Below are 21,600 nucleotides of genomic sequence, written 5' to 3'. Positions count from 1 at the left end.
GGTGGGGCCTTAGCGGAAGTTAGAGAAGTCGATGTTCATGCCATCAGGTTGGAGGCTACCCAGACGGAATATAAGGTGTTGTTCCTCCAACCTGAGTGTGGCTTCATCTTTACAGTAGAGGAGGCCGTGGATAGACATGTCAGAATGGGAATGGGATGTGGAATTAAAATGTGTGGCCACTGGGAGATCCTGCTTTCTCTGGCGGACAGAGCGTAGATGTTCAGCAAAGCGGTCTCCCAGTCGATCACAATTCCTAATTGTGAATGGCCATCAGTGAGTAAATGCACAACTTCTTACTCATGAGCCGTGAATGATGTCACAAAGACCCAAGCACTATGGCTTCTGGATGTCACCCAGGGCCTCTCTAAATCAGCACTTCCTTTCAACTGCCAGCCAGCTGTAATATTTTAAAATGCACATAAATTCCAGCCTCAACCAGATAAATAAGCCCAGGAAACAATGAACCTGGCACTGACATATCACCGAGGTCTGCAAAATGTAATGAACCAATAAAGTCTGCTACCTCACACAAGGGCCAAATGCAGGCTATTCCACAGTAGATAATGATCTTCAACAAACCATTTCTTTCTCCTTGAAATCAGAATTAAAGATCATACAAGATGGCATCCTGTTTAAGTGGTGCATTTTTTTTTGGTATGGTTACACCAGTCCAGCAAATGCTTTTCAAAAAACAAAGAGGTTTCCCGAGCAATTATTATGGAAGTTGAGTAATTTAAGAGCCCAAAATGTTTGTGTCTCTCCCATGCTTGGAGAAAACACTTCAGAGAAGTGGGCAATGGGGCAGTAGTAAAGGTAGTCAACTCTCAACCAACTGAGGTGCCTGATACTACTATGTATTAAAAGCCATACATTATAGTTCTTAAGGGCAGACCAACTACAGTGACTCTAGTATTACAGTACGATAATAGTGTCAGCAAAATATAGCAAGGACCTGGGGAGAATTTCGTGAATTTGAGGCAAACAGACTAGATTATTGAGTCAGACTCAGCGTAACTGTATTAGCTTTGTTCACGCATGTTTAATATCGAAGTATCAAACCCACAGCCCCCTGCATAACTGACCTCAAGAAACCCTTTTATTATATCTGCCAGGATTTCCCTAGCATTGTTCTTAGTTCATCATATTTATTTCTTCCTCGAATGGTCTCTTGCGTCACATTTATCAAAGTTTATATTCAGACTTATGCCAAAATACACCAGTAATTGCCATCAAGATTGTTGTATTCCTTAACAGTGTTAAATGAAACAAAGTATTCCATCAGGAAAAGAAAACGCAGATGTCCAAAACTGAGCTGAGCCTCATATACACATCTCCTACCCAATTATTTTGCATTGGTTTTAATTTTCTTTTTTAAAAAAAAGCAACACCTGGAGGTATCTTGTAGATTCGTTAACATTTTGTAAAAAAAGGGCTAGGTCACTTTCTTGGACCTGAGATGTGTTCCCGTGTTGTGTGTGAGTTTCCGCCTCAGTTTCCCTTAAAGGCAGGAACTCAATCAGCTTAGCTGGTTAGGCCGCACTGTTTGTTCCACATAACAGAAAACTTGTTATTACCAAGGCACTTGCAAACATCGTCAGAAATACTGATTAGATTCTGTTGAAAAGTCATTGTTTTTTAAGAATAATAATTCATTATTTCTCCAACTTGATGCCATTTTTAAAGAATCCATAAAAGACATATCGTTAGGAAGAACTTTATGCTGACGATACACACTCCATTCAGAGGTGGAAACCATTCAGCTCTGTATCAACCTTTGCAGTTCTGAAATACAAAACATTACAGAATATTCCATGCTCTACAATACAGCCCTTTGGTCCAAGGGATGCTGAACTTTTAACCTACTCTAAGATAAATCTAACCTTCCCTCCTACATAGTCCTCCATTTTTCTATCATCCGTGTGCCTAAGAGACTTTTGTATCTACATCTGCTGCCACCCTTGGCAGCACGTTCCATGCACCCACCGCTCTCTGTGTTAAAGACTTACTTCTGGCATCCCCCCTATTCTTTCCTCCAGTCACCTTAAAATTATGCTCTCTGCTATGAGCTATTTCTCCCTGGGGACAGGTCTCTGGCTCTCTACTCAATCTGTGCCTCTTATCATCATGTACACCTCTATCATGGTTCCTTTCACGTATTTGTTTACCAGTTACATCTACACCAAAAAATTAAAAAGAGAGAAGAACGGCTAAGAGATATTTAGCACCAAAATAAACACTAAAAATGCTGGAGACACTCAGCAGGTCGGGCAGCATGTGTGGGAAGAGAATCGGAGGTAGTATTTCAGACCTAAGAACCTTTATCAAGACTGAGAGAGGAAAAAAAGTTAAAATTCTTTCTTTATTAGTTCTGACCTGAAATGTTATCTCTTTCCACAGATGTTGTATGAGCTGCTGAGTGCTTCCAGCATTTTCTGTTTTGGATTGCCAGAATCTGCAGATGTTTTGATTTTCTCTTTAAAAATGGATTGTATTACCATACAATATCTAGTACAATATGGTACTTTAACAAAGTACAGAGTACAAAAGCTCTTTACAGAAGTGATCATACAATAGCTAGCAGAGCAAGAACAGAAAATAAAAATAAGAACATTGAGCCAGAGCTGCTGATAGACCAAGAAACAGCATTTATCCTGTTCCATTATTTAGACTCAGCAACGCATCCCAAGCTAAGAAAGTGTGTGAGATGTGGAAGGAAACCTGTAGGTGCCGATGATTCCATGTAATTGCCTCCTCAATCTATCTAAACAGACTACATTTTGCAATAGAATAATGGAATAATTTGGAACTATGTGTCATTTAAAATTTATTGAAGGAGGAAAGAAAACCCACATAAAATGAAAATTTTTTAAATATATACATTGGGAATTTTAAAAGATGCTTTAGAGGTATTCCTTCCTCCAAACAAGGCCAGCTGCTCAATACAGAAAGTGCTCAGCAGGCCAGGGAGAGAGTAACAGGGTTAATGCTTCAGTTCTTACCCATCAGAGGGTCTGATAAAGAATCATTGCCCGAAACATTGAGTCCATTTCTCTCTCCACAGGAGCTCATCACCACCAGCTTCAGGAGTAGTTATTAACTCTCAACCTTCAGGCTCTTGAACCAGAGGAGATAACGTCACTTAACTTTATTTACCCCATCACTGAAGTGCTCTCACAACCTATGGGCTCAATTTCAAGGATCCTTCATCTCATGTTCTCGATATTTATTGCTCATTTATTATTATTATTATTATTTCTTTTTTTCTTTGTATTTGCACAGTTCGTTGTTTTTTGCACATGGGTTGTTTGCCTGCCCTGTTGAGTGTGGTCTTTCATTGATTCTACTACGGTTTTTGAAAACGAATCTCAGCATTGTATTTGGCGACTTATATGTACTTTGGTAATACAATTACTTTGAACTTTGCATGGCCTGCTGATGGTTTCCAACACTTTCTGTTTTTATTTCAGATTTCTAACATCTGCATTTACTAAGGCCATTTACTAAGATAATTTCAAAGCCAACATGTGGGAACTACATACTCTAACATATTATAATAGCTTAATTATAATATGATATAGTATGTAGAGCTTAATCTATAATAGCAAGTAATTTTTTAAAAATAAAGAAATTTCCTAGAGTATTTCACAAGGACTGTTAACAGAATTGACTTTCAATGATGTTATAACCTTGAACAAAGCAAGAATGGTTTATTCAGCCATGCAGATCCTGAAGATAAGTTGGAATTTTAAACATCCCTACTTCCATCTTTATTACGACAATTATCTTGTAAGTTGTAAAATGACTTAGGACTTCCGTTCAATTGTATGATAGTGATTCCTGATTCCAAAAGGTATGCAGGAATAATAATAAAAATAATTCTCTTTAAAATAGCTACACATTTAAAAAACAAAACTGTAAGAAGATTTGAAATCATACTGTTTCTGTCATAGAATCTTCCTGTAATCCCACCTGGGTCCCTATTGAGTCTGCACCAGATAGCGAGAGCCTCAGTTACACTAATTCCACACTAATGCTGATGCAGGGTTTTGACCCGAAATGTCGATAATTCTTTCCCTCCAGCAGATGCTGTTCAGCCCACAGGGATTGTTGCTTGCAGTTGTTTGTTGTTCTAGATTCCAGCATCTACAGTCTCTTGTGCCTCCACACTAATCCTTTTTAATTCTCTCCACATTACTGTTAACTTGCACTTGAAGTTAACCTGCATACTAGACACAATTTATAGTCATCTGTGGCATGGTAGCGTAGTGGTTAGCACAATGCTTTACAGTACAGCCGACCCAGGTTCAAAATTCCCGCCAATGTCCGTAAAGAAGGTTGTACGTTCTCCCCATGACCGGCTAGGTTTCTTCTGAGTGCTCTGGTTTCCTCCCACAGTCCAAAAGCGTACTGGTTGGTAGGTTAGTTGGTCATTGTAAATTGTCCTGTGATTAGGCTAGGGTTAAATCAGGAGATTGCTGGGCGGCATGGCTTGAAGGCCCAGAAGAGCCTAATCTATGCCGTATGTCAATAAATAAATAATTTTTGCCATATGGGAGGAAAGCTGAGCACCCAGAGGAAACCTACACAATAACTAGACAGCACGTGCAAACTCATCACATACAGCACCAAGAGTCAGGATTGAAATCCTGTTGCTAGACTTCATTCCAGTAACCTCATTCACCTCAACACTGAACCCATTCCACAACTATGGATTCACTTTCAAGGACTCTACAACTCACGTTCTCAATAATATATGTGTCTGTATTTCTTTATTTGGTATTTGTTATTTTCTTTGTATTTGCACAGTTTGTCTTCTTTTGCACATTGGCTGTTTGTCCATCTTGGTGTGCAGTTTTTCACTGATTCTATTGCATTTCTTTGTATCTACTCTGAATGCATACGGTGACACAAACATACTTTGATAATACGTTTACTTTGAACTTTGAATTATTATGTTCACCATGTGCTACCCCTTCGGGCAATGTTACAATTTGTTGGGCTAAAAGCTATACTGATATTATCTCAGGGCAGTATGATTATTTTCAAAGCAAGTAGTGCAGGACAAATTAGCAGGTGCTTATTTGACTCTTTCTATCAAATTCTGTTTAGAAACATAGAAACATAGAAAATAGGTGCAGGAGTAGGCCAATCAGCCCTCGAGCCTGCACTGCCATTCAGTATGATCATGGCTGATCATCCAACTCAGAACCCTGTACCTGCCTTCTCTCCATACCCCCTGATCCCTTTAGCCACAAGGGCCATGTCTAACTCCCTCTTAAATATAGCCAATGAACTGGCCTCAACTGTTTCCTGTGGCAGAGAATTCCACAGATTCACCACTCTCTGTGTGAAGAAGTTTTTCCTAATCTCAGTCCTAAAAGGCTTCCCCTTTATCCTCAAACTGTGACCCCTCGTTCTGGACTTCCCCAACATCGGGAGCAATCTTCCTGCATCTAGCCTGTTCAATCCCTTCAGAATTTTATACGTTTCTATAGATCCCCCCTTCAATCTTCTAAATTCCAGCGAGTATAAGCCTAGTCGATCCAGTCTTTCAACATATGAAAGTCCTGCCATCCCAGGAATCAATCTGGTGAACCTTCTTTGTACTCCCTCTATGGCAAGAATGTCTTTGAAACATGCTCAGTATGACTGACAACAGCAATAATACTAATATATTCCATGCTAATTGAGTACTTCAGCTGATACAACTTGACTTTTTGTGTGGAGGCTGCCCAGGAGTGAAAGGGGCTGAAGTACTCAGACCTGGCAGCTGAGTGTAAGGAAGCTGGCTAGAGGACTATCGTCTACCCTGTGGAGGTAGGATGCCGGGGCTTCATCAGCACAAAGACAATAAGGTTGGTCTGTGACTGGAGCGAGGCTCAGGAGGGCCACCAGAGAGTTGGCTGACAAGGCAGAAAAGGGCAGCTGCTGGAGGTGTGGCAGGCAGCAATGCCAAGCAGGAAAAATCTCCTGTAAATTTAATTTAAGAGACTTTTGGATAGGTACATGGAGCTTAGAAAAATAGAGGGCTATGGGTAAGCCTAGTAATTTCTAAGGTAGGGACATGTTCGGCACAACCTTGTGGGCCAAAGGGCCTGTATTGTGCTGTAGGTTTTCTATGTTTCTATGTTTTCTATGTTTCTAAATCTCATTACAGAAGTATTCTCAACGGTGTCACTGGGTGTTGATCAAATTATCTACACATGTAACAGGCACAGCTCTCCAAAGGTGCCCTGAAATCAGATGGAGGCTGCTCCAGGTTTGCTTTGTAAAGGAGAAACAGCTGCGTGAACACTGTAAAGCCAGCCAGAACTCAGCTCCCTCCAAATCCGCTCTGGCTCCCAGTATGCACCCTTAACTTGGAAGCCGCGCACTCTTGCACAGTACTCACCGTTTCAATCATTAGGTCGCCCACTTTCTGCTTCTCATGCCAGTTCTGGACGCACTGGTGAGCCTGTTCCAGGAATTTCTCGTGATGCTCCAAGATTTCCGGAATTTGGAAGAACATATCATCCACGAGGGCCAGGTCACAGATAGACGAATTCTCTGGCTGCTTCAAAGGTCTCATGTATCCCTGCCAAAATAAGTGTTAAAACCAATCATTAATCAGTAACAGAAAACATGATCAAAACATCCCTTATTATTTATGCACTGATCTGGAATCAGATACCGATTCTTTCATTTGTGGATTCGATAAAGTCACTGCAGAACTCGCTCAGCCCATGCCAAGTGCTTGAGTGGGTCTGATTTTACATCACATTCCAAATTCTGATCCTCAGATACCCTCAAGGGTTTTCACAATAAACATTTTCTCCCAAGCAGACGGAAACTGTCAGAAAAATTGAAAGAGGTTTACCCTGGGCCAATACCTGCATCCCTTTTTTGTTCATCCTGTGGCCAGCCAACCTGCAGCAGTTTAGAGATGCAGCTTACAGTGATGAATCCTTAATATTCTCTGTCCCAAAGGCTTGGTCACTGGAGTAGGAGCTGGGTTAGCCTAATAACATAACAACACCAGTGGTCACCGATTGGTGCTCAATTCCCGCCGCTGCCTGTAAGGAGTTTGTAAGTTTCTCCTTGTGTTTCCACCTGGTGCTCTGGTTTCCTCCCACATTCCAGAGATGTACAGGTTAGCAGGGGTTCCCAACCCGGGTCCATGGGCCCTCCAGTAAATGGGAAAGGTCCACGGCATAAAAAAGGTTGCTATATTGGCTCTGGCAGTGTAGCAACTCTTGTGGGCTGCCCAGCACGATTCTTGCTGATTTGACACAAAATAAAACAACACATTTTACTGAATGTTTCAATGTACACGTGACAAATAAAGCTAATCTTTAAATAAACTATTCATGTCTATAAGACCATAAAATATGGGAGCAGAATTAGTTCATTCAGCCCATCGAGTCTGCTCCGCCATTCCATCATGGCTGATCCAGTTCTCCTCTCAGCCCCAATCACCTGTCCCCTCCTTGTATCCCTTCATGCCACGACCAATCAAGAATCTATCAACCTCTGCCCTAAATACACATGAAGACTTGGCTTCCACAGCTGCCTGTGGCAAAGAATTCCACAGATTCACCACTCTCTGGCTGAAGAAATTCCTCCTCATCTCCATTCTAGAAGGATGCCCCTCTTTTGTAAGTTGGTGTTCTCTGGTCTTAGGCTCTCACATCCATTATCTATAGGCCTTTCGCCATTCAATAGATCTCAATGAGTTCACCCCTCATTCTTCTGAATTCTAGCAAATACAGGTTCCGAGCCACCTAACACTCTTCATATGACAAGCCATTTTCATAAATCGCCTTTGAATCCTCTCCAGTTTCAGCACATCCTTTCTAAGATATGGGGCCCAATACTCCAAGTGAGGACTAACCAGTGCTTTATAAAGTCTCAACATTACATCCTTGCTTTTATATTCTAATCCTCTTGAAATGAATGCTAACATTGCATTTGCCTTCCTCACCACAGACCCCACCTGCAAATTAACCTTTAGGGAATTCTGCACCCCAGTTTTTTTGTATGTTTACTCCATGTAGAAAATAGTCAATCCTTTCATTTCTTCTACCAAAGTGCATGACCATACACTTCCCGACACTGTATTCCATCTGCATTTCTTTGCCCATGCTCCTAATCAAAGTCCTTCTATAGCCTCTCTACTTCCTCAAAACTACCTGCCCCTTCACCTACCTTCATATTGTCCGTAAACTTTTCAATTAAGCCATCAATCCCACCATCCAAATCACTGACATATAGCGTAAAAAGAACTGGTCCCAACACAGACCCCTATGGAACACCACTAGTCACCAGAAGCCAGCTGGAAAAAGCTCCCTTTATTCCCACTCTTTGCCTTCTGCCAATCAGCTACTGCTTTCTCTATGCTAAAATCTTTCCTGTAATACCATGGGCTTGTAGCCTGTTAATCAGCTTCACGTGTGGCACCTTGTTAAAGGCCTTCTGAAAATCCAAGTACACAACAACGGATTCTCTTTTTGTCTCTCCTGCTTGTTACTTCTTCAAAGAATTCCAACAGATTTGTCAGGCAAGATTGTCCCTTGAGGAAACCACGCTGACTACAGTCTATTTTATCATGTGCCTCCAAGTACCCTGAGACCTCATCCTTAATAATCAACTCCAACAGCTTCTCAACCACCGAGGTCAGACTAGCTGGCCTACAATTTCCTTTCTTCTGCCTCTCTCTTTTCTTGGAGTGACATTTGCAATTTTCCAGTCTTCCGGAACCATTCCATAATCTACTGATTCTTGAAAGATCTTTACTAATGCTTTCATGATATCTTCAGCCTCCTCTTTCAGAATCCTGCGGTGTAGACCATCTGGTACAGGTGACTTATCTACCTTCAGACCATTCAATTTCTCAGGAACCTTCTTTCTTTCTAATTATGGTAACTTCACACACTTCATACCCCATGACACCTGGAACATCCACAATACAGCTAGTGCCTTCCACAATGAAGCTGACGCAAAATACTTAGTTAGTTCAATTTGCCATTGCTCTGTTCCTCCATTACTACCTCTCCAGCATCGTTTTCCAGTGGTCTGATATCCACTCACGCCTCTCTTTTACACTTCATATTCCATCTTTACCTTCTTAATGACATTTTTAGTTGTCTTCTGTTGGCATTTGAAAGCTTCCCAATCTTCTAACTTCCCACTAATTTTTGCTCTATTATATGCCCTCTCTTTGGCTTTTATGTTGGCTTTGACATCTCTTGTTAGCCATGGTTGTGTCACCTTTCCTTTAGAATACTTCTTCCTCTTTGGGATGTGTATATCCTGTGCCTTCGAAATTGTTTCCAGAAATTCCAACCATTGCTGCTCTGCTGTCATCCCTGCCAGTGTTCTTTTCCAATCAATTCTAGCCAACTTCCCTCTCATGCCTCTGTAATTCCCTTTACTCCACTGTAATGCTGATACATCTGTCTTTAGCTTCTCCTTCTCAAATTTTAGGGTGAATTTGATCATATTTCTTTTATCTCAAGGTTCTTTTACCTTAAGGTCTCTAATCAATTCTGATTCATTGCACAATAATGGCTCTATGGAAGAATGGAGGCACTGGTGGTTCAGCTAAGATCATATTGAATCATGGGATAGGCTTGAGGGACTTAATGACCTACTGCTGCTCTAGCTTCTTGTGTTCTTGTCGTCTTAGTCATGTTTTTGCTGACAAATTCTAAACTGTTTTCTTACTGATTAATTCTCAGAAAATGGTGTATAAATCTTTGCTGCCGTGGAAATGTTATCTGTAATCAATATGAATTTACGACAAATCAGAAAAGAGAGGATATTTTCTGCGATGGCCAAGAGCAGTCCCTGGCATTTGGATGGGGCAGCTAAGAGCAAAAGTATGAAATTAAGGCAAAAATAAAAGCTTGGTGTTACAGAGTTCAACCTGAATAACCAGAATCAGTTAGTAATATTCACTTTGGAATATAATCAGGAATTTATAAAGTGAAATAGTTTTATTAATTTTCACATGTTCTGATGTCTAAAAAGAATAAATTCCATGTATAGTACAATTTAGCATACATTAGATGCAACAGGTTACACAGTGGTATAACAAGACATTTGGACAATCCAGTGCTCTTATTATGAGCTCAGTGAGAGCTATTACCTCCTAGGGAGTTCCATTACATTTCATTTATATTGTGTTTAATGGAGTTAAATTCCCCAGGGACCTCACAGTAGCAGTATCAAACAATATTTGACACTCAGGCGATACCAGGATTGATGGCGAAAAGCTTGCTACGAAAGGTCGATAATAATGACCATCTTAAATGAGAAAAGAGGGGTTCAGGAGGGAGCAGCAAAGGTAACCGATGGCAACAGCCACCTGAGCTGGGATGACTGAGGTCAGTGCGGACAATGTGGTGAGCTGCAATACTGGTGGAGACCCCACACAAAGGAGGAGGCGAGGCCAAGAGAGCATTTGAAAACTGCATTGAGAAATCGTAAACATGGACACCACTTGGGCAGGAGGCAACGTGGATGAGCAAGAGCACATGGAAGAATAAACAGGAAAATGGAGGGAATGAGGGCACTGGAGTCAATTTTAGACATTCTCATCTAAGTATGTATGATGAAACAGAAGGATTGGTGATCCAATCATGTAGAGGCTGTGCTATGCATTATTTAGTTTACAGTGCCTATAAAAAAGTATTCACCCACCTTGGAGGTTTTCACATTTTATTGCTTTACAACATTGAATCACAGCGGATTTAATTTGGGCAACATACATCAAAGTTGCTGGTGAATGCAACAGGCCAAGCAGCATCTATAGGAAGAGGTGCAGTCGACGTTTCAGGCCGAGACCCATTTAATTTGGTTTCTTTGATACTGATCAATAGAGAAAACTTTTCTGTGTCAAAGTGAAAACAAATTTCTACAAATTGTTCTAAATTTTTTTTACAATTATTTAACAAATTAATTGATTGCATAAGTATTCCTTTCAAGTCAGTATTTAGTAGATGCACCTTTGGCAGCAATTAAAGCCTCGAGTCTGTGTGGATAGGTCTCTATCAGCTTTGCCCATCTGGACACTGCAATTTTTCCCCATTCTTCTTTACTAAACCGCTCAAGCTCTGTCAGATTGCAGGGGGATTGTGAATGAACGGCCCTTTTCAAGTCTAGCCACAAATTCTCAATTGGATTGAGGACTAGACTCTGACTTGGCCGCTCCAGGACATTAACTTTGTTGTTTTTAAGCCATTCTTGTGTAGCTTTGGCTTTATGCTTGGGGTCATTGTCTTGCAGGAAAACTAATCTTCTCCGAAGTCATAGTTCTCTTGCAGACAGCATCGGGTTTTCCTCCAAGATTTTCCTGTAATTTCCTACATTCATTTTACCCTCTATCTTCACAAGCCTTCCACAGCATACTGCAACGCAGCATCCCCACAGCACAATGTAGCCACCACCATGCATCACATTAGGGATGGTGTGTTTTTGATGTGTAGTGTTTGGCTTATGTCAAACTTTGTGACATCTGACGGTCAAAAAGCTCAATTTTGGCTTCATCTGACCATAGAACCTTCTTCCAGCTGACTTCAGAGTCTCCCACATGCTTTCTGGCAAACTCTTGCCAAGGTATCAGGCGAGTTTTTTTTTTCAACATTGGCTTTCTCTTTGCCACTCTCCCATAAAGCTGCGACTGGTTAAGCATCTGGGCAACAGTTGCTGTATGTGCTATTGAAGCTTGTAACTTCTCAAGAGTTGTCATAGGTCTCTTGGTGACCTCTCTCACTAGTCCCCTTCTTGCACGGTCACTCAGTTTTTCAGGACGGCCTGCTCTAGGCAGATTTACAGCTGTGCCATATTCTTTTCATTCTTGATGATTGACTTATCTGTACTCCAAGTGACTTGGAAATGTACTTGTATCCATCTCCTGACTTGTGCTTTTCAATAACCTTTTTGTGGAGTTGCTTGGTATGTTTTTGCCAGGATACTGACTACCAGCAGTTTAACCTTCCAGATAGAGGTGTATTTTTACTACAATCAATTGAAACACCTTGAATGCACACAAGTGATCTCCATTTAACTAATTACATGACTTTTAAAACCAACTGGCTGTACCAATGATGATTTGGTGTCTCATATTAAAGGGGGTGAATACTTATGCAATCAATTATTTTGTGTTTTAAATTTGTAATTAATTTAGATCACTTTGTAGAGCTCTGTTTTCACTTAGACATGAAAGAGTCTTTTTCTGTTGAACAGTACCAAAAAGTGCCAACTTAAATCCACTTTGATTCAATGTTGTAAAACAATAAAACACGAAAACTTCCAAGGGTGGGGATGCATACTTTTTATAGGCACTCTACGTCCCTGCAGAAAACTACGCAGGATTTGTGCAGTAGCCCATGGCATAATATGCAAGATTACATACATTATGGAAATTTTTCTAAATTGCATTTACAATTGCATGCATGCCCAAGATATTTAATACCACACCAGTAAAGTAAGCTTGTTTATATCCTGCACTAAACTGTAGTGAAGGATATAGCAAATGCACTATGCTGGTGTAACATTAAATATTGCAATATGTACAGTATACTTCCTTAAGTTTTCAAACCCATATGTGAATGGGTCCTAAGGGAACTGACAGGCCAGTATTTTTCTTCATGGAAGTAATATATTAGATTTAAGTCATTGGAGTTAGATGAGTGCTGAAACTATTGGGCAGATTTACCGACTATGGAAGATGTGCTCTACAAGTCTACAGTGTTTATTCCTTGTCATGGGATTTGGGGAACCAATAGCCTGAAATTCTTCTTCAAATGTCAATAACCAGCTGCCTTGGCAGCCTGAGTCTTGCAGATCTGAAATAATATGGATAGGAGCATCCTGAATCCAAACTTCCCAACAGTCACAGCACTGAGAAGCTTCCTGTATGCATCAGCTGTGGCTCTGTGGGCAGTACTGATGAGGACTTTGTTAGTATTGTGGTTAGGCAGTCAAAAGTGAGGACGATCGAATCCCCCTCCCCCTGGGTACTTTTGTACATTAGTAGCAGCAAGAGTAAGTGAGGGCTACATAGGTCCATTCCTCCACTCCCTCACTGCACACAGTGTCCTAAATATTGAGTGTGGCAGAACCGACGTGGAATCTGCAATCACTCCCAAAGACTTTCCTCTGTGATCTTTCTCTACGGTGTAAGCTAGAAGAGACTATGGAGAGAGTGGTGGGGAAGCAACTTGCAAGAGTGGTTAGAAGCTGATGTGATCCACTCCCACAAACTGTCAACCATCTCAGTCCAGTCCAGCTAAAGACGTACATACACACACGATACCTGTATGAGTGTTCGGAGAGACTCCACGTAAGATTGTTCAGCATCCAACAGGGTCATCATGACATGCTTTCTCATATCCTGTGTGAGGAGAAAGAAAACACTATGAGGAATGTCATCAGTGAAGAGCAAACCAGGCTTCTACGCCACTGTTATCAGATTCTTGAAAAAACGCCTTGTGCAATAAGATTGACTCCTGGCCTCACAATCTATCTCGTAATGATCTTTCATTTTATCGTTTTCCTGCACTGTTCTTTTTCAGTTGTTTTTACACTTATTCTGCATTGCTTTTTTTTCACCTTATTCCAGCTCAATAATGATTTGTATGGCACATGGCCAAGTGGTTAAGGCATTGGACTAGCGACCTAAAGGTCGTGAGTTTGAGCCCCAGCCAAGGGAACGTGTTGTGTCCTTGAGCAAGGCACTTAATCACACATTGCTCTGCGACGACACTGGTGCCAAGCTGTATGGGTCCTAATGCCCTTCCCTCGGACAACATCGGTGTCGTGGAGAGGGGAGACTTGCAGCATGGGCAACTGCTGGTCTTCCATACAACCTTGCCCAGGCCTGCGCCCTGGAGAGTGAAGGTGCAGATCCATGGTCTTGCAAGACTAACGGATGTATTTACTAATGATTTGTATGAACAGTACACAAGACAAGCTTTTCATTGCATCTTCAAAGTTGAAAGTAAATTTATTATTAAAGTATGTATATGGCACGAAATACTACACTGAGATTCATTTTCTTGCAGGCATTTGCAGTAGAACAAAGAAATACAATAGAATCAATGAAAAACTACACAAAGAGTGACGAGCAATCAATGTGCAAAAGAAGACAAAATGGTGAAATACAAAAAAGGTAATAATAATTAGTTTTATTATTTAGAGATACAACTGGAAACGGGCCCTTCCCAGCCCAGCAGCCACCCAGCAACCCAGCTATTCAAACTAGCCTCATTGCAAGGCGACTTACAATGACCAATTTACAATCAGCCACGATGGAATGGCGCAGCAGACTCGGTGGGCCGAGGGCTCTAATTCTGCTCTTATGTCTTATGACCTTAACCTACCAACTGGTCCGTCTTTGGGAGGAAACCAAAGCACCTGGAGGAAACCCATGCACTTACTGGAAGGATAGACAAACTCCTAACAGATGCTGCCAGAACTGAGCTCTGAGCTCTGTTACCCTGAGCTGCAATAGCGTCGCACTAACTGCTACACTACCGTGGTGCCCCAATAATAATAAATAACGAATTAAAATAATAAATAAATAAGCATCTTGGTAGGTGTAATAAAACAAAACAGCTGAGCAGCAATAATGCTGGCTGGACTTCACTTTGCTTGTTCCCTTCTTGGAAAGCAGTTTCATGGACACTGTCAATACTCTTCTTTCCGGCCCAGTGGACCACTAACAGGACTAATTCTCAGGGGTGTCAGCCGGCTTCGTGGCCCTGCAAGGCTGTGCACCATCCTCCACCGTCACAAAAACGGGCCTGTTCAGCTGGATGACCTCAGGAACGGGAGCCCCGCCTGATCACCCAACCCTGAGGCACTAGGGCCGTTTTTAGACCGCGGCCGCTTCTCGAACTTCCAGCTCAAACAGATTGGGAATCAAATCATGAGTGTGCCTTATTTGTGTGGCTCAAAACCAAAGCTCAGTCTGCCAACTGTGTGAGTGGGAAAACGCCTGCTCCCTCATCTCAATCCAACAATCATTGAAACTTCAGTGCAACAAGAAAATAAGGAGGCGAAAACTAATTTTAATAATGTTTACTTCTGAAAGCTTACACGAGGCCAGAGATTTGTTGTCCCACCTAAATTCAGATTTACAGCTATGATCACAGAATTCTACGCACACAAACCAGCCTCCTCTGTCCACACTTCCCGGTGCATCAGGAAAGAAATCAAAGACCCCCCTCTCCCCCGGACCCTGGACATTCTCTCTTTTCTCCCATTCCATCAGGCAGAAGATACAAGAGCTTATAAACATGCATCACCAACTTTTATCTCGCTGTTATAGAACTACTGAAAAGACCTCCTATACAATAGAGATGAATTCTTGATCTATCCATCTACCTATCCATGACCCTTGCACCTTATTGTCTAACTGCACTGCACTTTCTGAATAAAGCAGTAACACTACCTTCTGCCTCCTATAATTGCCATTCCCTTGTGCTATCGTGATGTACTTCTGCTTTGCAATGACCTGCACGAATGGCATGTCTGGCAACATTCTGTATCTCAGTGTACAAGTAACAATAAAATCCAATTACCAATTACAACACCACACAACTCCATCATCAAGACTTCACTGGACCCCTGGAAGGAGGTGGAAACACAGGAGACCAAAGTCAACCTGGTGTCTGAAAAGAGGATGCTGTCCAAGTTGCATGCCATCTTGGTCAATGTCTCCCATCCACTACATAATGTACTGGTTGGGCAAAGGAGTACATTCAGCCAGAGACTCATTCCACCGAGATGCAACACAGAGCGTCATAGCAAGTCATTCCTGCCTGTGGCCATCAAACTTTACAACTCCTCCCTTGGAGGGTCAGACACCCTGAGCCAATAGGCTGGTCCTGGACTTATTTCCTGGCATAATTAACATATTACTATTTAATTATTTATGGTTTTATTATGATTTAATTATTTATGGTGCCACTGTACCGAAAACCAATTTCCCCCAGGATCAATAAAGTATGACTATGACTATGACTATGTCTACTATCATAGGGCAGAGATAAGAACCTTGAACCACACCAGTGGCACAATAGAGAAGATGGCCAGGGTCAGACAGAGATGGCGGACCTTCTCATTGCTGCTCTAAATGCCAGCGGCGTAACAGGCAGTAACTAACTAAACTTCTCAAAGCCATCTTAAATCCCTGATTATTTAAGCATCACCCCGAAACTCAGTGGTCTTTTAAAAAATAAATGGAAACAAAACATCTTTTTTTGTTTCAATTAAAACTTCAGGCCAGAGATTAAATGGATCCTATTTGTTCCAGGATCGTGCATTTATTTATTAAACAAGTTGATACAGAAAATCACAGGAACTGGATCTCAAAACCTTCCAACAAACTTGCAGTCAGTTGTTATTCTGCGCTCAATATACAAAATGATAACGAATTAAATTAATTGCTCTGATTTATTGTCATTCTTTAATACACAAGTGTAAAAGGAGAAGTGATTGTTACTCTGGATCCAATAAAAAATCACAATGAACATAAAAAACACGATAAATATGAATATGAAAGTAACACAATAGACCACAAAGTGGAAGTGGCAGTGTATGGGGAGATAAAGGGAGCTGAGGGGCTGTGGAGAAAGTGGTGGGGGGTATTGGTGGGGTGGGTTAATAGTTGGAAGTGTGGATCAGCCTCGTGGCTTGGGGGAAAGTAACCCTTTTTGTGTCTATTGGTCTTGGTGCGGATGTTGCGAGCCTCTTCCCCGAAGGGAGTGGGGCCAACAGCCCAAAAGCAGGGTGGATGGGATCATGACATTGCTGGCCTTTTGCTGACCACAAACATCGGTGGCTGCTGAAAATATAATCCAAACAAGTTGGGCCTCATGTGGAGCATTTTCTTTCTGCTGCTCTGAGTAAATAGCCAGGATTCCCTTCATTTGTTAGGGACACTATGCCGCTTAAATGAGGCAGGGCACCGATGCTGAACCACTTTCTAACCAGCGTCATTCGTATGCACTTACTCGTCATCAGACAATACACCATACTTAGAGTGAAAGTTTTTGTGTTCGAAGAGCAGTGATTTTTGTCACTGATATCTAGTGAGTAATAAACAGCAAGACAATTCAGAACTGTTTTGCTCACTGTTGAGCGAAAATGAACCAGAATCAGAATTAGGTTTATTATCACCGGCATGTGATGTGTAATTTGTTAACTTAGCTGCAGCAGTTCAATGCAATACATAATCTAGCAGAGAAAAAAAAATAAATCAAATAAAAATAAATAAATAAACAAGTAAATCAATTATGTATATTGAATAGAGTTTAAAAAACATGCAAAAACAAAAAGTGAGGCAGTGTCCAAAGATTCAATGTCCATTTAGGAATCGGATGGCAGAGGGGAAGAAGCTGTTCCTGAATCGCTGAGTGTGAGCCTTCCGGCTTCTGTACCTCCTACCTGATGGTAACAGTGAGAAAAGGGCATGCCCTGGGTGCTGGAGGTCCTTAATAATGGATGCTGCCTTTCTGAGACACCGTTCCCTTAATGCGATTTCACTAAAAGTTAGGAACTATGAAGAATTTGGAGGTATCAACAATCATCTTGAATGTTACAATGAAAATGAAGATTTTGAGGATACAATCGAGGAAACATTATCAGCACTAGGTGTCTGCATCTCGTTAATTTACAGCCAATCAAAAGAATATGTCAGCATACATTGGATGAATTTCTCCTTCGATAAATATTAGAAAATGATACATGTTTTCTTTAGTACTGTGGTAGCATTGATAGTGTTTGAATTTCTCCTGTACAGGTGTCCCCCGCTTTTCGAACGTTCACTTTACGAAACCTCGCTGTTACAAAAGACCTACATTAGTTCCCTGTTTTCGCTTTCAGAAGGTGTTTTCACTGTTACGAAAAAAGGCAGTGTGTGAAAAAAGCAGCGTGCGATAAAAGGCAGCGCACGCCCCGAGCAGCCAAGCTCCTCCCCCGGAACTGCGTTCTAGCTGGCATTGCTTAAACACGTGCCTGTGAGCAGCCGTTAGCAAGATGAGTTCTAGGGTATCGGAAAAGCCTAAAAGAGCTCGTAAGGGTGTTACACTTAGTGTAAAACTAGACATAATTAAGCGTTTTGATCATGGTGTATTAAGTAGGAGCAAAGTGAGTTTGGCTTGTGGAAGTTGACGAAGATGATGTAGAAGAGGTTTTGGCATCCCATGACCAAGAACTGAGAGATGAAGAGCTGATGCAATTGGAAGAGGAAAGGATAACAATCGAAACTGAATGCAGTAGCAAACGGACTGAAAGTGAAGTCGTCCAGGAACTGAACGTGAAGAAGATGACCTGCCTGCCCTGATGGAAACAGACAACAATGAGGTGACGCCCCAGTGTCCCACCATCCCAACCCCCGGGCCACAGACCGATACATTACTGCGGAGAATGCAGCGGTAGCCGGAATGCACCCAACACATCTTTAAGAAAAAAGCCAAAATAAAGAAGCTAATTAATTAGGTGCCGCCCAGCATGTAAATGTCGGCCCAGATCAGAGATTATTGCTGATTGCATTGCCTCTGATCTGGGCCGACATTTACGTGCCAGGCGGCACCTAATTAATTAGCTTGTTGTGTACTTATTAGTATTTAAACACGGTAAAAAAAAATCTTCATTGAACAGATTGGGAGTTCAAGCAACAGACTGGATCTAGCGTCAGCTTCATTGCTCCCCTGTGTCTGTTATAACTTTAAAAATTACTACAGTAGTTTTAATTTGGAGGTATATTGTTCACATTAATTTTTGATAACTGACTCATGTTAGGCTTTTGTAGTCTCTGATTTAGCGGGGAAACTGCTGCACTTTATTAGAAAATCGTTCATTCAGAAGCTGGTGCCAAGTGAGAAGTCCCCATTGGCATATGAGCTGAGCTCTGTAACTGCATTTGTAGAGAGGTCCTGGGCGGGCAGCATCAGGTAGGGCTGATGTAGTCCATGTTTCACCTCTCTACAATTCCTTTTCATCCCTGTAAAGAGATCGTGGCTGTATTTAATAGCCGTTAAAGTGTCTGAGAGGAGCTAACATTCTGAATAAAGGCCATCCAGCTCAGCTGTTGCCTCTGTTCCTTTCTCCATAGATGCCATCTAACGTATTCCAACTCTTAACCCGAAGCATCGACTATCCCTTTGCTTAGATGGCTGTCTTGGCTGGCATAGATAAGCTGGGCTGAAGGGCCTTTTCCCATGCTCTGTGATTCTCTGCCTTCCATCGAGAAGCCCTGAAACTTATCTGACAAGCTGCCAGTGGTTTCACGTGGAACTGCTGGCAAAATCTTAGCTATAACATTTATTTAGATTCCAACGAAAGTCGTAGCAAAAATTAGAAAAACAATCAATAGTAAACTCGGAATAAGGACATAAGACCATAAGATATAGGAGCAGATGTGTAATATCATCCCATTCATGAGTGAGACATCTTTTGAAACATCCCATTAATGAGATGCTTGCTTGAAGAATACAATAGCCTGTGGTTTGCCGTTGAGTACTTGTTAAACCGCAGCTTCTAGTATTTCTAATAACAGAGAAGGTAAAGCACCAAGGGTGAAAGTATGCATTAACACAAGAGATTCTGCAGATGCAGGAAATCCAAACATTTACACACAAAATGCTGGAGCAACTCAGTGGGTCAGTCAGCAGCAATAGAGAGGAATAAACCGCCAACGTTTCAAGCCGAGACCCTTCACATCAGGTCCTGCTGAAGAGTCTGGGCCTGAAATGTTGACTGAAAGAATGCAATAGTTCCCAATTCATGGCAGTGCATTCAAGAATTAAAAGACCAAAATACTTCTATTGTCACCAAGCATTTACTCGCGTGTATTAATGAGAGCTCAGGAAGAATGATTATGAGGATCAGTGAACATAAATATTAAATTTAAATCATTGAGGAATTGGTTGGTAAATAAAGTAGCAGTCACAGTGAGAAAGACTTCTCTCTAAACGGCTTTAGAGCACAGCTAGGTGAATTTCTATGGGAGAAAGGGATAAGAGGACATGAGAGAGAGTACAATAATGCAGGGCAGAACGAGGCTTATTCAGAGTGTTAATTAGCCAGAACCACATGCCAGTTTCTGTGCTGTAAATTCTGTGGAGCTTGAGGTATTGGCACAAATCACAGATAAACATAATTCACAGACTGACGGCTCAGACCCACATCAGCAATTCATTCTGCTTCGATTGTCATGAGTTAGCTTCCAGCTTATGTGAGGAAGTGTAAAATTGTTTGCAGAACTGAGTGGCTAGATTTACGATTGGATTGAACCACCGTGCAAATCCGCATTCTGAATAAATGATGGAGCAGATGGAAGGAGAGGGATATCAGGCAACTTTAACTTGCATTTCCGTGGCTGGATACATTTCCTGACAAAGTGGACAGCGCAGTTATGTTTAACACAGCATACTAGCACAGTAGTTAGCGCAATGGCTCTACAGCACCAGTGATCATCTATCGAGGGTTCAAATCCCGCCGCTGTCTGTAAGGAATTTGTACGTTCTCCCCACGACCGCGTGCTTTTCCTCCGGGTGCTCTGATTTCCTCCCACAATCCAAGAATATGAACTTTGGGCAAGCTACATTGGTGCCACAAATGGGGCGACCCCTGCGGGCTGCCCCCAGCACAATTATCAGACTGTGTTGGTTGTTACTGTAAAATGACACATTTCACTGTAAGTTTCGATGTACATGTGACAAATAAAGCTACTCTAAATTAAACATCTATATAAGGAAGATGGATAATCAACCATTTTGTAGTACAGTTCATTGAATATTGGCATTCTGTCAGTAGCGGAATTATATCTCATATTTACAAAAGCCCTTGGGACGGTGCATCATCAAAACAATCCTTCTACATCAGCAATACAATTGAGATTAATGAGTGCAAATAAACCAGGCCTTAAAACCCAATCAAACTGATTTGCTGGGCTGTGACCTTATTAATCTTCCTGAGGTTGGAAATACGTTCGGGGCGTGCAACTCCCGGCATTTTACAAAAGTAAGGAGGCAAGACTTCAGTCCAAGCTCTAGTCCATTTTAATGTTAAATAACGGTTGAAGAAGCCACAGACACCGCAAGGCACTTTAAAAATGCAACGCATTGTCGCCTATCACAACTTTGTCCAAGGTACACTGAAACTTTCCAGAAATATTGAGACCTATCTGACCAAATGCAAAAAAAAAGCAGTATTCCTTCAGGCAGCCTTATTGTGGATTTACTTATTGAGATACAGCGCAGAGTGGGCCCTCCTGGGTCTTCGAGTTGCCCAGCAACCCCCGATTTCACCCTAGCCTAATCACAGGACAATCTACAATGACCAATTAACCTACCAACCGGTACACCTTTGGACTGTGTGAGGAAACTGGAGCACTCGGGGGAAACCCATGCAGTCACAGGGAGAACGCAGAAACTCTTTACAAACAGCACTCTACTGCATCCCTTCAATCACCACAACTCAGAGCATTTTAAGTACAGGTTGACCTTCTATAATCTGGCACCATTGGGACCTGAGGAGTGTTGGATTAGTGAAAATGCCGAATTACAGAAGGATCACATTAAAGCAATAGCTAACTGCCTCACCATACCT

The 21,600-nt window shown here is 41.6% G+C and overlaps 1 protein-coding gene across 2 annotated transcripts in view; it reads right to left on the bottom strand.

Annotated features, from left to right (window-relative positions):
* LOC134349705 (rho guanine nucleotide exchange factor 17-like) overlaps positions 1–21,600 on the bottom strand; it is a 473,881-nt gene that overhangs the window by 162,017 nt on the left and 290,264 nt on the right. For both annotated transcript variants that reach the window (XM_063054436.1, XM_063054437.1), the window contains exons 2-3: positions 13,298–13,375; positions 6,392–6,574 (exon numbers count right to left, since the gene is read on the bottom strand). In XM_063054436.1, the coding sequence (XP_062910506.1) occupies positions 6,392–6,574; positions 13,298–13,375 (261 nt within the window). The remainder of the gene's footprint in view (positions 1–6,391; positions 6,575–13,297; positions 13,376–21,600) is intronic.

This window comes from Mobula hypostoma, chromosome 7, assembly GCF_963921235.1.
Source record: "Mobula hypostoma chromosome 7, sMobHyp1.1, whole genome shotgun sequence".
Lineage (NCBI taxonomy): Eukaryota > Metazoa > Chordata > Chondrichthyes > Myliobatiformes > Myliobatidae > Mobula > Mobula hypostoma.
The sequence above is the reverse complement of the archived record's forward strand: the minus strand, read 5'-3'. Positions and strand labels throughout refer to the sequence as shown.